General features: G+C 37.9%; 1 protein-coding gene across 1 annotated transcript in view; it reads right to left on the bottom strand.

Moving 5' to 3' along the window:
- Positions 1–521: 521 nt before the first annotated feature.
- The window catches only part of LOC110112841 (structural maintenance of chromosomes protein 4), a gene marked incomplete at its 3' end in the record, with an annotated part of 37,795 nt that continues 24,845 nt past the window's right edge, over positions 522–13,471 (bottom strand). Inside the window, 5 exon segments of the mRNA XM_020845188.2 lie at positions 522–680; positions 4,745–4,878; positions 6,614–6,803; positions 6,879–7,031; positions 7,387–7,517. Of these exon segments, the coding sequence (XP_020700847.1) occupies positions 522–680; positions 4,745–4,878; positions 6,614–6,803; positions 6,879–7,031; positions 7,387–7,517 (767 nt within the window).

Raw genomic sequence — 13,471 nt, 5'->3', positions numbered from 1 at the left:
TGCAGCACATCATTCAATAAATGCATAAATTTGAAATACAGAAACCACCGTTCGTTCATTCAGTCCAAAAATTGCAAAAATATCATTCTATATTAAATTTCATGGACTTCAATGTTACAAAAATCCAAAGCTAATAAACAACTAAAATTTTCCACAAAAAATTCAACTAGATGACAGAAAATAAGAGACAGTAACAAGCCTCCTTAATAGGAACGGCCAAAAACAAATTTGAAAGCCCTCCGTCATAAGAATATTTTCTCAGATCTACGCTAGAATCAAAGCGCTCTTCTTGGTATTCAATGTGGTTTTCCATGGAATTTGAGAAAGATGAGAATCCTTCTCAGTTACTGATTTTCAAAGACAATAAATATGCAAAAAGAATTATGTGTTAGCATGATTCAAATTTAAAGCCCACTAAACTCGTACGTCTGTTACATGTAATACAGAGATTATTTATATATGCCGCAAAAATGAATTTTTCAGATAAAACGCTTCAGATAAATATTAAACAAGAACGACACCTGATCAAGGTCTTTTGCCACGACTGTGTTTCCCAGGGCAGCAAAAAAAGCCAGCTTCAATCGACTTTCCTTGACTATAACTAGATCAAAAAGGCGTGGAACTCCTTCAGGTGTTCTGACTTTCTGCTGTAGTTTATGCGCATATCCAGTTTGTTTTTCCTGCGTTAGAAACAAAATGTTATTGCTCACACTTAGAAATGCATGGAAAGTGCTTTGACAGTTTCAAAAGAAAGTGTGATAACAGATGTTCGTCATTGTGCTTCAATGTTCAAAAAAAAAAAAATCTACTATACCTGCAATCATGAAACTGATAGGATACACTTGTAGAAATAGAAGAAAACTGGGCTGAATTTGGAATATCAGCAAATTGCAAACAGTAATTGATGAGGACAACGGAGATCAACGGCTACGATCTTGAGTTATTTATTTATATGTACTAGTTTATTTCATATTATTGTTTTCCCCTTTATAATCTTACGGGTGGTCATGTAGTATTGTAGCCCGAAGGTCATTTTAGCCTTTTATTTCTTTTCTTTTCATGAGGCCTATTTATAGGCTAGTTGTTTTGTATTTTGGGATGATGAATTATTGAATGAAGAAGAGTTTGTTCTTGTTTGATCTCTTAGTGAGTTCATGAGAGGAGAAGTCCGAGGAGGGCGATTTGCAATACCCGTCAATCTTTGGAATAGTCCAAGGTTCACGGTTCTTACGATCTCATTGTGAGTTCATTAGTTTACTGTTATCTTATTTGCATTTTTTGTTCATCTCCTTTCTCCCCCTCTCCATCCACCACCGGCCATCCCCTTCCCCCCCAAGTCCTCCTTAGCTCCACCACCTCAAGCTCCCACCGACAACCCAAGCCCTTCCCCATCCCCTCACCTGACGCCATCTCCTCCTTCCCCTTTGCCGCCGGCCCCCCTCATAATTTCCCCCTCATTACCATAATGACTTCCTAATTTAGCTCAAGCGTGAGAGGGAAAATTTGAATTCTTTTGAAATTCAAATTCGAATTTCAAATTCTTTCCATATAGGGAATCCAGAAAAGTATCAATCATGAATTCAATTTCAAAATAAATCAAATTGGATTTATTATTCACTTTCCTCAATTTGAAATTTGAAATTCAAATTTCAAAAACTTTCCTTATTTGCAAATTTTAATTAGAAAATTGTATAAATTCAAGTCTATTTGAAATTCAAATTAATTTGGATGTCATGATGCCTTTCCTAACTCATGTGTATTGTTTTGAAAACTCATAAAACTCTCCCCACAACTTCTCCCTCCCCTTAAAATTTCCATAAATGCTTTCCTAATTTGGCTCTCCTAATTTAAGAATAGAATTAAATTCAAATTCAAATTTGAATTTCAAACTATTCTTAAATTATCATCCCATAAATTAAGAGAAACCTCCAAATAGTTTAAATCTGAAATTAATTTCAGATTTAACTATTCAATCCTCTTAATTACTTGGGTCCACCTCCTTAATACCCAACCCCTCTCCCTTCCTCTCTCCTTGGCCGGCCCCCCTAACCTTCCCCTTTTAATTAATTACATCCCATGAATTAGGGATGTAATTAACACAATTCCTTCCTCAAATTAATCCTCTTATCAATTCCCTAATCCACCTCAGCCCTAACCGCCCTCTCCTAGCCCCTATTCTCTCTGATTTCTCTTTCCCTAGAGATTCCTGCAAGCTGTCCACGAAATTCCAGCAAAATGCCTTGCTGTCCAGCACCCTTGGGGGTCACGATTTGCTGTCTTGAAGCTCCTTACACCCTATAGCAGTTGTCCAAGGCTTCTCTAAGCCTTATAATTTGTTGTCCAGATTTCTGGAGGGATTCTATAATCTGTCCAGAACTTTTCCATTGTCAACATTGCTGTCCAGAACTCCAGAGATTGAGAAAATTGATGTCCAAGTTGCCGGGATCGCCGTCCAGGAAGTTCTGCACTTTTCCATTGCGGTCCAACCAGCCCAACTGCTGTCCAGCCCTCGTGGAGTCCACGCCCTGCTGTCCGATGACTCCCAATCCCTCCTAGGAGCTGTTTAGGCTTGTGAAAGGATCCCGATTGGTATCCCACTGCAGAAACAACCATCGTCAATACCAAAGCTTCGTGTCTTCTGCTGCATGTAGGTAAACTCTTCCACCAAACTCTCTTATCTTCCTAGTTTACTTATCACTTGTGGTTATATGTTGATTCAAAAAAGATCATGCTAATTCTTCCCTGCTAAAGCTTAGATAACTCAAGGTTTAAAATTACGTAATTAAGCCTCGAGGCGGTTTTCGTTCGTGAGGCGAGGCGGTCTGAGGCATAAGCCTCACGGACAAAGAATTGCGTAAATGAGAAATTAAGGGTTTTAGTAGGATAATAATAGCAATATTCTATCTTACAATAAAAACATCTAAATAATATATGAAAATAGTGGAAAGTGACAAAATAGATGCAATAAAATCATGTCCCAAAGTACAAAATCAAAAAAACATAAACCCTGCCTCCTAAAGCAAAAATCCAAAAACACAAAAAAAAAAAAATCAAAAAAACATAAAGCCTAGATTTTCTTACACTTGAAAAATCTAACCCTAAACTAAAAAAAAATACCTAAAATCCAATGTGGAGTACTCCTAGAGGGCGGCCGGAAGTTTCAACTTCGCCGGAGAGAGGCGACGCCGGCGGGAGAAGCGGCGGTAAGGGAAGCCGGCGGGTAAGGACCGTGCAGGAGCTCTCTGTTTCACGAACTGGAGTCGTGCGGGTAGGAAAAATTCGGGAGGAGCTGCTGCCGTGCGGGTTTAAGGAGAACAAAACATTCATTTTAAGTGGGTGGGCCCATTCCCATGAGGCGTACGCCTCACTAAGAATTGCGCCTTTGAGGTGCGCCTCAGTCCATGTGAGGCGTACGCCTCTGCCAGGGGTGGAATTGCGTAAGCTTCGATGCGGTTTTGAGACCAATTGCGCAGAGGCGCGCCTCTTATTGCGCAATTTTAAACAGAGAGATAACTAGAGAGTTGAGTGAGGGATTTGTGCATAGTGCCTAATCTCATTGTTAATTTAGGGATTTACGTTGAATCATTCATGTATGCAATGTTAGATTAACTTAATTATTTTCTGATCTTAACTCTTACGCGCATGATTCAGCCTAAGCTTATTTTACTGCTCTTAGCGTTTTCTTTTGTTGTTAGAAAATTCATTATAAAGATATGATTATTATGGCTTCTAACACTTAAGTGTGCAAACTCTTCAAGTAATTCATCTTTGCATGATCGTTTTACATCAGTAATAGAGAAGAAACTTGTAGCCAAACACTTAAGAAACCTTTGAATTGATGAAAGATAGAAGAACACAAACAAGATACAATAGATCTTCAATTTGAGAGCAAGATCCGGCTCTCCCAAATCTCTAGATGCTGCTAAAGCCCAAAAATAGCAAAGAACACACTAAATTAAGCAAACACTCGATGCCTAACACTAGGGAAAACATTCTACTTAAGGCATAAAAACATAAATGAAATCCCTAAACAGCCCCTCCTTTTCAAATTTTCCTCATAAACCTCATTAATTCTCTTTTAATTGCCGGTTGTTGGATCCCACGCAGAGGGGGCAGACCTTGTTCGGGTGGAACAGGGGTTCCGCCTCCAATCAAATATAGTCGGTCCATCACGGACTGACTAGACCGGTCCAGTGATTAGTCTAACAGAAACATTCTACTAAAAATAAGAATATATGGCAAGAAAAACCATGCTTTACATATTATGATACTATTCTAGGAAAAGATAAATTGAGTTTAAGAGAGAGCCTCCTTATTCAACATCAATAAAATGCTCCTTGTATTTTTCTTTAATTATATCCATTGTCCTACATTTTTAGTACTTCACCAAATATTGCATCAATAAAGTAATAAACATTACCTGTGGAAAAAGATAATATTCAACTGATTTCAAGAGATTGTTAAGCTAGCTGTATTCGGTTGGGATTTATTTTTGCATAGCCATATCATGTGAGAGCTTGAAGGTTCCATTATACAGTTAATAAAGATGGAAACCAAACAGCTCAGATCTTGTCCATAATATAGAATTGCTAAGCTTCATGAAAGCAAGCTTTTAGCATTTGTTTATCCAATACATTCGATAAGAATAATTACCAAAAAAAATTCATAAAAAAACACATGCAACATAAGTATAATTACAAGGCAGAAAATGCTGGAATGGACTGCCAAGCGAAGGAAAACTGACCAATATCATAAATGTAGCAATGCCCAGATTCTTCTTCCTCAACAACTCCACGCATGCTTGAGCAGCATCTGTCGTTTCAACCACAATATAATCAAGCGCAGGGCATGCTGTTGATATTGCAATATCATACTTCGCTGCATCAAGAATGATGAATATGGTGTACACTAATTAATAGGGAGGATAAACAGGAAAAAATTAGGCATATTAGTGCTTCTGCTAGCTTAAAGTGTATGAACGTTATACGTAAAGAAATGACCGGATCCAAGATATTATTGAGTTACATAATGAAGCACCACAAGTAAACAATTGAATATAAAACCACACAATAATGATTATCATATATGAACTGAAACAAAAATAGAACATTAATAACACTTTTTTCATCCAGCCCTCCAAACAATTATATTGAGATTGAATGATCTCAAGTCATTGCTCCACTAATCAAAAATAGAAGGCATGGAGAGAGAGAAAAAAAAAAGAGTTTGACTTGTTCATAAATACACTGTAAAGTTAATGATATGGCATTCCTCAACCCATAGTTTAAAATTGCGCAATTAGAGGCGCGCCCCTGCGCAATTCTGTCCCAAATACACCCTCATTGCTTAAGTTTTTTTGGTTCTTCATAAGGCGTACGACTCTGTGCATGTGAGGCGAGCCTCTGAGGCTAAATTGTGAAATTCAGTGTGAGGCGCACGCCTCTTGTAACTGGGACCCACATACTTAAGTTCTAATTGAAAAAAGCTATCTTCCTCCCCTCTCATTTTCGCCTACCCGAAACCGGACGAACAAAAAAGCCGCAAGCCGCATGACTCGCTCTATTGCATCAATTTTTTATTTTCCACTAATTTCACTTGTCATTTAGATGTTTTTATTGTATGATAGACTCTTACTGTTATTTACCTGCTAAAACCCTTAAATTCTCGTTTACGCAATTCTTTGTCTGTGAGGCTTACGTCTCACACCGCCTTGAGGCTTACGCCTCGCCTCACGGACAAAAAACGCCTTGAGGCTTATTTACGCAATTTTAAGCATTGCCTCAACCCTCACTCTCTCTTACATAAAGAGTTACATTCATGCATATTTTTACAGAGATAAAAAAACTTTTTATTAAAGTCATACATCTTTCATGAAAGGAGTCATATCATCTACTTGTAATACCTATACCCGACCCCAACCCGTCACCAAAAAACTCTTATATAAGGAAGAGCGCACCATGAGAGTCTTAAACAAAGTTGGAATTTGTAATCCTCTTTCTAATTAAGAAAAAAAAAAGCTTTCTATTTCAAAATCTCAAACTCCCTTCTCGTGTGGCAAGTGTAATTACAATTAATTCTATATCAACTAATCCCCATATATCCATCTTTCTCTCTTCAACAAAAACACCAGGCCACTTACTAGGGTGCACGGCCACATCCTTGGAATAGTACTTCCACTCCCTTCCCAACTCCCGACTATCTTCTCACCAGAATCTATTTCTTTACTTTTCATTCCATATAGTAACCTAAGAAGTAGAAAAGGGTGAAATAAGCGTTCAAAAGAAAAAGAATTACAGGAGATGCAATTGGTTATGACTTAAGTGAAATACTATCAATTGAGAGTGAAAGTGGCCAGCTGACAGCCTTGATAGTTAACACAAAGGAAAATTGAGAGACACAAGAAAAAGATAAGGCACCAATATTTGATGAAAATGAATTCTCTTAAAGTACTGCTTTGGTTGGAGAATCTATTAGAAGGATCTCTCATCTCTCTTCACAAGCCACAAATAGTACTGAATCATCAATCAACAAAAACAATTCTAGACTAAAGAAACCACAAGTATCTGCTGCAAAAAAACATGTATGATTGCAGAGTTAAATTGCAAGAACTTACAATCAATTGCACCAAGATCTCCAAGTCGACCATAAATTCCTTCTATTTCTTTTGATTTCTTAGCGCGCAATATTTCTTTCAAAACAGAGCCCTGACTCTGCTCAGATTGCAACGTTGACTCAAATTCTGCAACTTTCTGCCTAGCGGCCTGCTCGAGAGGTACAAGTGAATCTTGTTTCATAATGCATTCCTGAGGAAAAAACCACAATGAGTGAGCATTCACGAATAACATTTTCATGGCATAATAGAAGGATAAGTAGCATGCCTGTTCTAATTTCCGGGCTTCTGAAGCTTCAAGTTTATTTTCCTCTATTTTAGCTTGAACTTCAACTATATATTTATTCTTCGCATGTAATTTATCCTTTATATCACGCAATTGTTGTTGAGCTTCTTCATAAGCAGCCCGATCAGCAGCATGCTAGAGAAAGATTAAAAATCTCACTAAGCCATAAGAGGAATGTTGATGCAACATTTGACATGCTTTGGAAAAACACACTTTTTGACAGCTTGGGGGGAATTGGGAAACTAAAGCATGCTTACGATTCAGTAACCACTTAAGTAAAGAAAAATCTAAAATACAAGTAAAATTTTAAGGAAAAAGGCCACACTTCAAAGGAAAAAAAGAATTTGATGATTTACTATTTTACAAAAAGATGAGATGTGATCCCATTTGATATTATTTAACTGTATAAATGAGCATAAAAAGTAAATATTCATATGATGCATTTGTAATAAGAGATACAAATATGCAGTTTATTATCATACAAAGTAACCTTTTCCTTCAACAACTTGGTCTCAGAGCGAGCAACATCAAGTTTTCCTTTGTGTTCGATCAGTTTGCTTTCCCATGGTTCTAATTCTGCTCGAACTTCGTTGAGCTCAGAGAAATACTTCTCTGTTTCAACTGAATCAAACCAAAAACAAGAACAATAAATGTAAACCAATGAAAATCAGCAGACTAACTACAAGGAAAATAGAGATGGGGCAGATGTGCATGAAAGCTTTTCCCATGTGACTAATAAAGGTGCGCAAAACTCTTGAGAACAAAAACAACACTTCATTATGATTCAGTAGGTCTAATTATACAGGAGACCCAATGAAAGGCCTCCATTGAGATTTTGAAAAAAAAAAAATTTCTAGCACTATAAATTCTCCATTTTCATCGTGTGCAAAGAATGACAGTTATCATCATCAAACTTATCCCAACTATTTACATCAACCTATGCATCCTGCATTTAATCAAGTTGAGTGCTACCTTCGGAGTAAAGTAGATTTTGCACAAATTTTTTTACGCATCTGAAACCATATTATCTTTGGCGTACACCATATCTGCTTTTCTAAAGATCTTTAAACAACCATAAAATAAGAGTGATGATGATGAGCAGATATGGTGTAGTTAAAAATCAATATGAATTTTCAACACTACAATCACTTTTAAAATCCCTCAAACGAGAGGAATTCATGATCACACTAAAAAAGAGTGAAAACAGAATCAAAACCATGTAAAACATAATTTCGATTTGCAAGCAATTAAATGGCCCTTGGGTGGTTCGAGCACGATGGATGTAAAATTCACAGTTTATATAGAAGGTTTGTGATGTGAAACAAACTCATTCAGGAGTTATTTTAAGGAAATTAAAGAGAATAGATTTAACAAAATAATCCCAAAATAAATTTATTAATTATAACAATTATTGATCCTTAGAATTCTTAGTTTTAACTTGCTTAGGCAAAGAAGAGCTTGGTCGGTTAACCAAACAATTTCAGAAAACACAAAGATCAATTATAACACTACGACGGTAAACAAGAATCCGCAATTTAATAATAAGAACTTTCACCTTTGGAGCTCATACGCTCAACTAATCTAGGTTTTAGCGGAAGCAGAGTCTCCACCTTAGAATCGAGGTCGCTCCGAGGAAGAAGGAACCTTGGATCGTCGTTCTTGGATAGGTGGCCGGAGTATGGAATTCTTGACAGCGATTTCTTGAAGGTGTATTCGGCGGCTTGGAATGTCCGGACATTGTTTGAAGACATTCTAGCAGGCTGGACAGCAAGAAAGCATGTTCCCGACCTCCTAAACAGCAGATTTCAAGTGCGTGAAATGCCAAACAGCAGACAGGAGAGGTCTGGACAGCAGTGGGTTGCCTTCTGGAGCTGTCCAGCTAGTGTGGACCTGCAGAAATCGGCTGGACAGCAAATTACCATCATGCAGAATTGGTGAGGAAAATCAAACCCATGACAGAGAGGAGCTCGGGTAGGAGAGAAAACTGAAGGAAAAATTTTCAGATTTCTGAAAATTGCAATTATGAAGAAACGTGGAGAGGGGAAGTTGATTTGAAAACAAATTCAAACGGTTTCCAAAGGAAGGGGCAGCAGTTTTGTGAGGGGTTAGGGAGTTAATGGGAAGTAATTATTGTAATTGGAGGGAGAGAGGGGCCATTAAGGGGGCCAGCCACATGACTAGGAGAGAGGGGCTTGGGCTTTAATGCAATGGGGACCACAAACTTAATCACATATTTCACAAAATCTGAAATAAAATCTCAGATTTCTCAATGAGAAATAACTTCCTAATATGAGGGCAATCAATTGGGTCAATTTGAATTTCAAATTTGAAATTGAAATTCAATTAAATTGATTGCCTAAAATTAAGGAGCTAAATTAGGAAAAAAATAATGGCTCATAAATCATTCAAATTTCAAATTTTGAAATTTGAGGAGGGGAAAGGAGGCGGCTGTAGGGGGGAGGAGACCGGCGGGTTGGGGAAGGGCTGGCCGGCGGCGGCTGGCAGACGGGTTGGGCTGGCCGGTGGCTGCTGGCTGGCGGATAGGGGCTGCAGGTCGGCGGCTGGGTAATCCAGAAGGGGCAGCGGCAATGAGAAAGGGAGGGGAAGAGGTAGGGAAAAATTGGGATTCAAGGATTGAACTCCAAGTTCTCACAAATGCCTCAACCGGATCTCCACGACCACGAATCGATCACAAAAAAAAAAATAAAGGAAGAAAAATGGTATACAAGAAGATCTAGAACTCACAAAGAGATCTAGTTTCTCCTACGAACTCACTAAGAGATCGAGAAGGATGAACTCACAAAGAGATCATAAGTGGCAAATATTTTTCATTCATTAAAAACTGAAATTACAATGCATGAGGCCTCATATAAATAGGCCAAAATGAAAAAAAAAAATAAGAAATGACAAAAATGCCCTTCCGGGCTACATAAGCGACTAAATGCTCATAAGGGCAAAAGCGGAAAAACATCAAAATAAAATACGCTACTACATAAAATGACAAAATACAAGTCATGCTCGTGGCCGTCGATCTCCGGCGTCGAAAATGCTGACGATGTCCTCATCAGTTTGTATAACATTTTGTGCAAAATAAATTTAACATCTCAAATAGCACTTAACTACAAATGAATGAAGGAGGATTCAAAAAACCAATGCAAATATTTGGCATAATGATGCGGACATCGGCACGAAGATCTGGCGCATCTATCACAGGAGGCGTCGTAAATCGACGGCTCAAATTTAAATTGTCATTTATGAGTTATTTTACAAATTTTAGCTCTTATTTTATATTATGTCATGTTTTACCCCTATGTTAGTTTATTTGAATGTTGTGGCCCAGGGGACAATTTTGTAATTTTTTATTTTTCTCATGTTGTGGCCTATATATAGGGCCTTAAGCTATTGTAATGGGATGAAGATTTGATATTAAAAATTGGTGTTCCACACTTGTGTTCTTTTGAGAGAGGACGAGAGTGAGATTCCTATGGGAAGGAATCGGAGTTTCAACAGCCGCAAGATGGGTCCGGGTTCATAATTTGAAGTCCCTTGGAGAAGGGCAACGGATCACCCGTCAGTCTTAAGAAGAGTCCAAGGCTCGCGGTTCTTAATTTCTCTCTTTCGTTTATCTTCTATATTTCTTTGTTTTTGTTTTGTGCCCTCTTTTATTCCTAGCCATCGTTTTTCATCCTCCTCCCCTCTCAACCCCTCGGCCAAACCTCCATACCAAGCTCCACAAATTTTTCCTCTTAGCCGCCGGCCACCTTCCCCCATTAGCTCCTCCACCGCCGGCCATCCTTGTTTGTCTCAATGAATGAGGAGTCAATGTCACCTTAATGCTTACCTAAAGAGTTTAAATAATTTAGGAAAGTATTTTCATACTTTGAAATTCAAATTTTGAATTTCAAATAAGTTTCCTAAATTAGAAAGCTATTTTAGGAAAGTATTGAATTTCATTCATGACGTAATTCAAATTTAATTGAGTGATTTAATTTTGGGTAGTTTTCAAAAATTCAAATTCCACTAATTTGAAATTTGAATTCTTTCCTAATTTATCATCCATTTTTGGAAAGTTTTAAATGACTTCTATTTGAATTTCAAATTCAAATAGGATTTAATTATTTCTTTCATAAACCTCAAACCCAAATTAAGTATTCACAATCTAATGCATTAAAACCCCTATTCTCCCTTGCATGTCGCCGGCCCACCTCACCTCCACCTTGGCATTAACTCATATTTATTTCCTTTTCTCCCTATTTGCTCCAGCCAAAATATTCAAAAGGATCAATTTGAACTTTCAATTCAAATTGGATTTAATTCCATGCTTTCCTAATTCCAATTTCCAAATCAATTTGCCTTAATTTATATCTCTGGTAACTCCTCAGTTAATTCCCTCATCTAAGGAATTAATTAAGGAATTCCAAATCCTTCCCTAACTCCTCCCCTCACCCCCTCATTCCAGCCGGCCCCCTCTCTCCCATGAGATTTTAAGTTGAATTAATTCTCAAGTCTTCCATCAAAGATTTAGGAAATAATTCAAATTCCCTCAAATCCCTCCTACCCAAAATTCTCCTCTGCCATATCCAGCCAATTGTTTTCCTAAATCTAGGGAAATTAATTTGGGATTTTAAATTCCCCTCTCAGCTACCCGCCGCCTCCCCCTTCTCTCCCTCTCTCCCATTTCACGTGTAATTGCCACTGTAACTCTTGGTTCCAATTCACAATTCCTACTACTTGAATTTGAGATTTATATCTCAGGTTTTGAATAAAAACCTGAAGAAAGTTTCAGATTTTGTGAGACATCTGGAGTTTGTCCATCTTCCATAGCAAAGCGTGACCCGTTCTACATCAGTTTGGTATCAGAGCATGGACTCGGATCGACTTGGAAGGACTTTAAACTGGTTGGTAGGTCAAATGGGCGCCATTAGCCAACATCTCAAGGAGAATCAAGCGAACTTAGTCGACCTCCACCGTCAAACAATCGAACGATTCGATAATCTAGAGCGAGGTAGGACTAACCCACCGTTTTATGCAAAAACCCTTTCATCAAAGGATAGAGAACGGACACTAAGAGACAGAGAGATAGTGGATAGAGTAGACAAGTGGATGGAGGCCAATGAAGCCTTCAATTTCCCACTCACTGTGCAAATCAAAGAGAAATCTAAGATGATCAAGGAAGAACATGAAGAAGAAGATGAATTTGTTGATTCAATTACAACTACTACAGAAGCAAAAGTTTCTTCTGACCCCGTTAAAACTCCTACAATGGAGAAGGTTGATGAAGCTCTGGAAGCGATATCCATAGAACTCAATATAGCTCCTATCGCTTGTGAAGTCATATATGAGAGTGAACAAGTTCCTGCAGGTGAAAAGAAGTGTGACAATCTGGAAGGTGATCCCTTGACTATGGTTAAGGAACTTGACGAGCTAAAATGCAACAAGCAAGTTGACCTTGTGGGCAATCGGGGTGGTTTGAAAATCTTTGCAAATAACAGTCCGGAGTTGTACATGAGCAGTTGTGATGCTAACTCGACGGAGTCAAGTATTCTCCCACCTGGGGAGAATGATGCGGACATCGGCACGAAGATCTGGCGCATCTATCACAGGAGGCATCGTAAATCGACGGCTCTAATTTAAATTGTCATTTATGAGTTATTTTATGAATTTTAGCTCTTATTTTATGTTATGTCCTATTTTACCCCTAGGTTAGTTTATTTGAATGTTGTGGCCCAATGGGCAATTTTGTAATTTTTTATTTTTCTCATGTTGTGACCTATATATAGGGTCTTAAGCTATTGTAATGGGGATGAAGATTTGATATTAAAAATTGGTCTTCCACACTTGTGTTCTTTTGAGAGAGGACGAGAGTGAGATTCCTATGGGAAGGAATCGGAGTTTCACCAGCCGCAGGATGGGTCAGGGCTCGTGATTTGAAGTCCCTTTGAGAAGGGCAACGGATCACCCGTCAGTCTTCGGAAGAGTCCAAGGCTCGCGGTTCTTAATTTCTCTCTTTCGTTTATCCTCTATCTTTCTTTGTTTTTTGTTTTGTGCCCTCTTTTGTTCCTAGCCATCGTTTTTCATCCTCCTCCCCTCTCAACCCCTCGGCCAAACCTCCATACCAAGCTCCACAAATTTTTCCTCTTAGCCGCCAGCCACCTTCCCCCATTAGCTCCTCCACCGCCGGCCATCCTTGTTTGTCTCCATGAATGAGGAGTCAATGTCACCTTAATGCTGACCTAAAGAGTTCAAATAATTTAGGAAAGTATTTTCATGCTTTAAAATTCAAATTTTGAATTTCAAATAAGTTTCCTAAATTAGAAAGCTATTTTAGGAAAGTATTGAATTTCATTCATGATATATTTCAAATTTAATTTGGGTGATTTAATTTTAGGGCGGTTTTCAATTTTCAAATTCCACTAATTTAAAATTTGAAATCCTTTCTAATTTATCACTCTATTTTAGGAAAGTCTATAATTAAATCAATTTGGATTTTCAAATTCAAATGGATTTTTAATTAATTGATTTCCTATCTTTCCAAACATATATGATTCCCCAAATTCTCTCCATAACTCCCTCTT

The sequence above is a fragment of the Dendrobium catenatum genome, unplaced genomic scaffold (genome assembly GCF_001605985.2).
Source record: "Dendrobium catenatum unplaced genomic scaffold, ASM160598v2 original_scaffold_27042, whole genome shotgun sequence".
Taxonomy (NCBI): domain Eukaryota; kingdom Viridiplantae; phylum Streptophyta; class Magnoliopsida; order Asparagales; family Orchidaceae; genus Dendrobium; species Dendrobium catenatum.
Note: the sequence above shows the minus strand (reverse complement) of the source record. Positions and strands in the feature narration are given on the sequence as shown.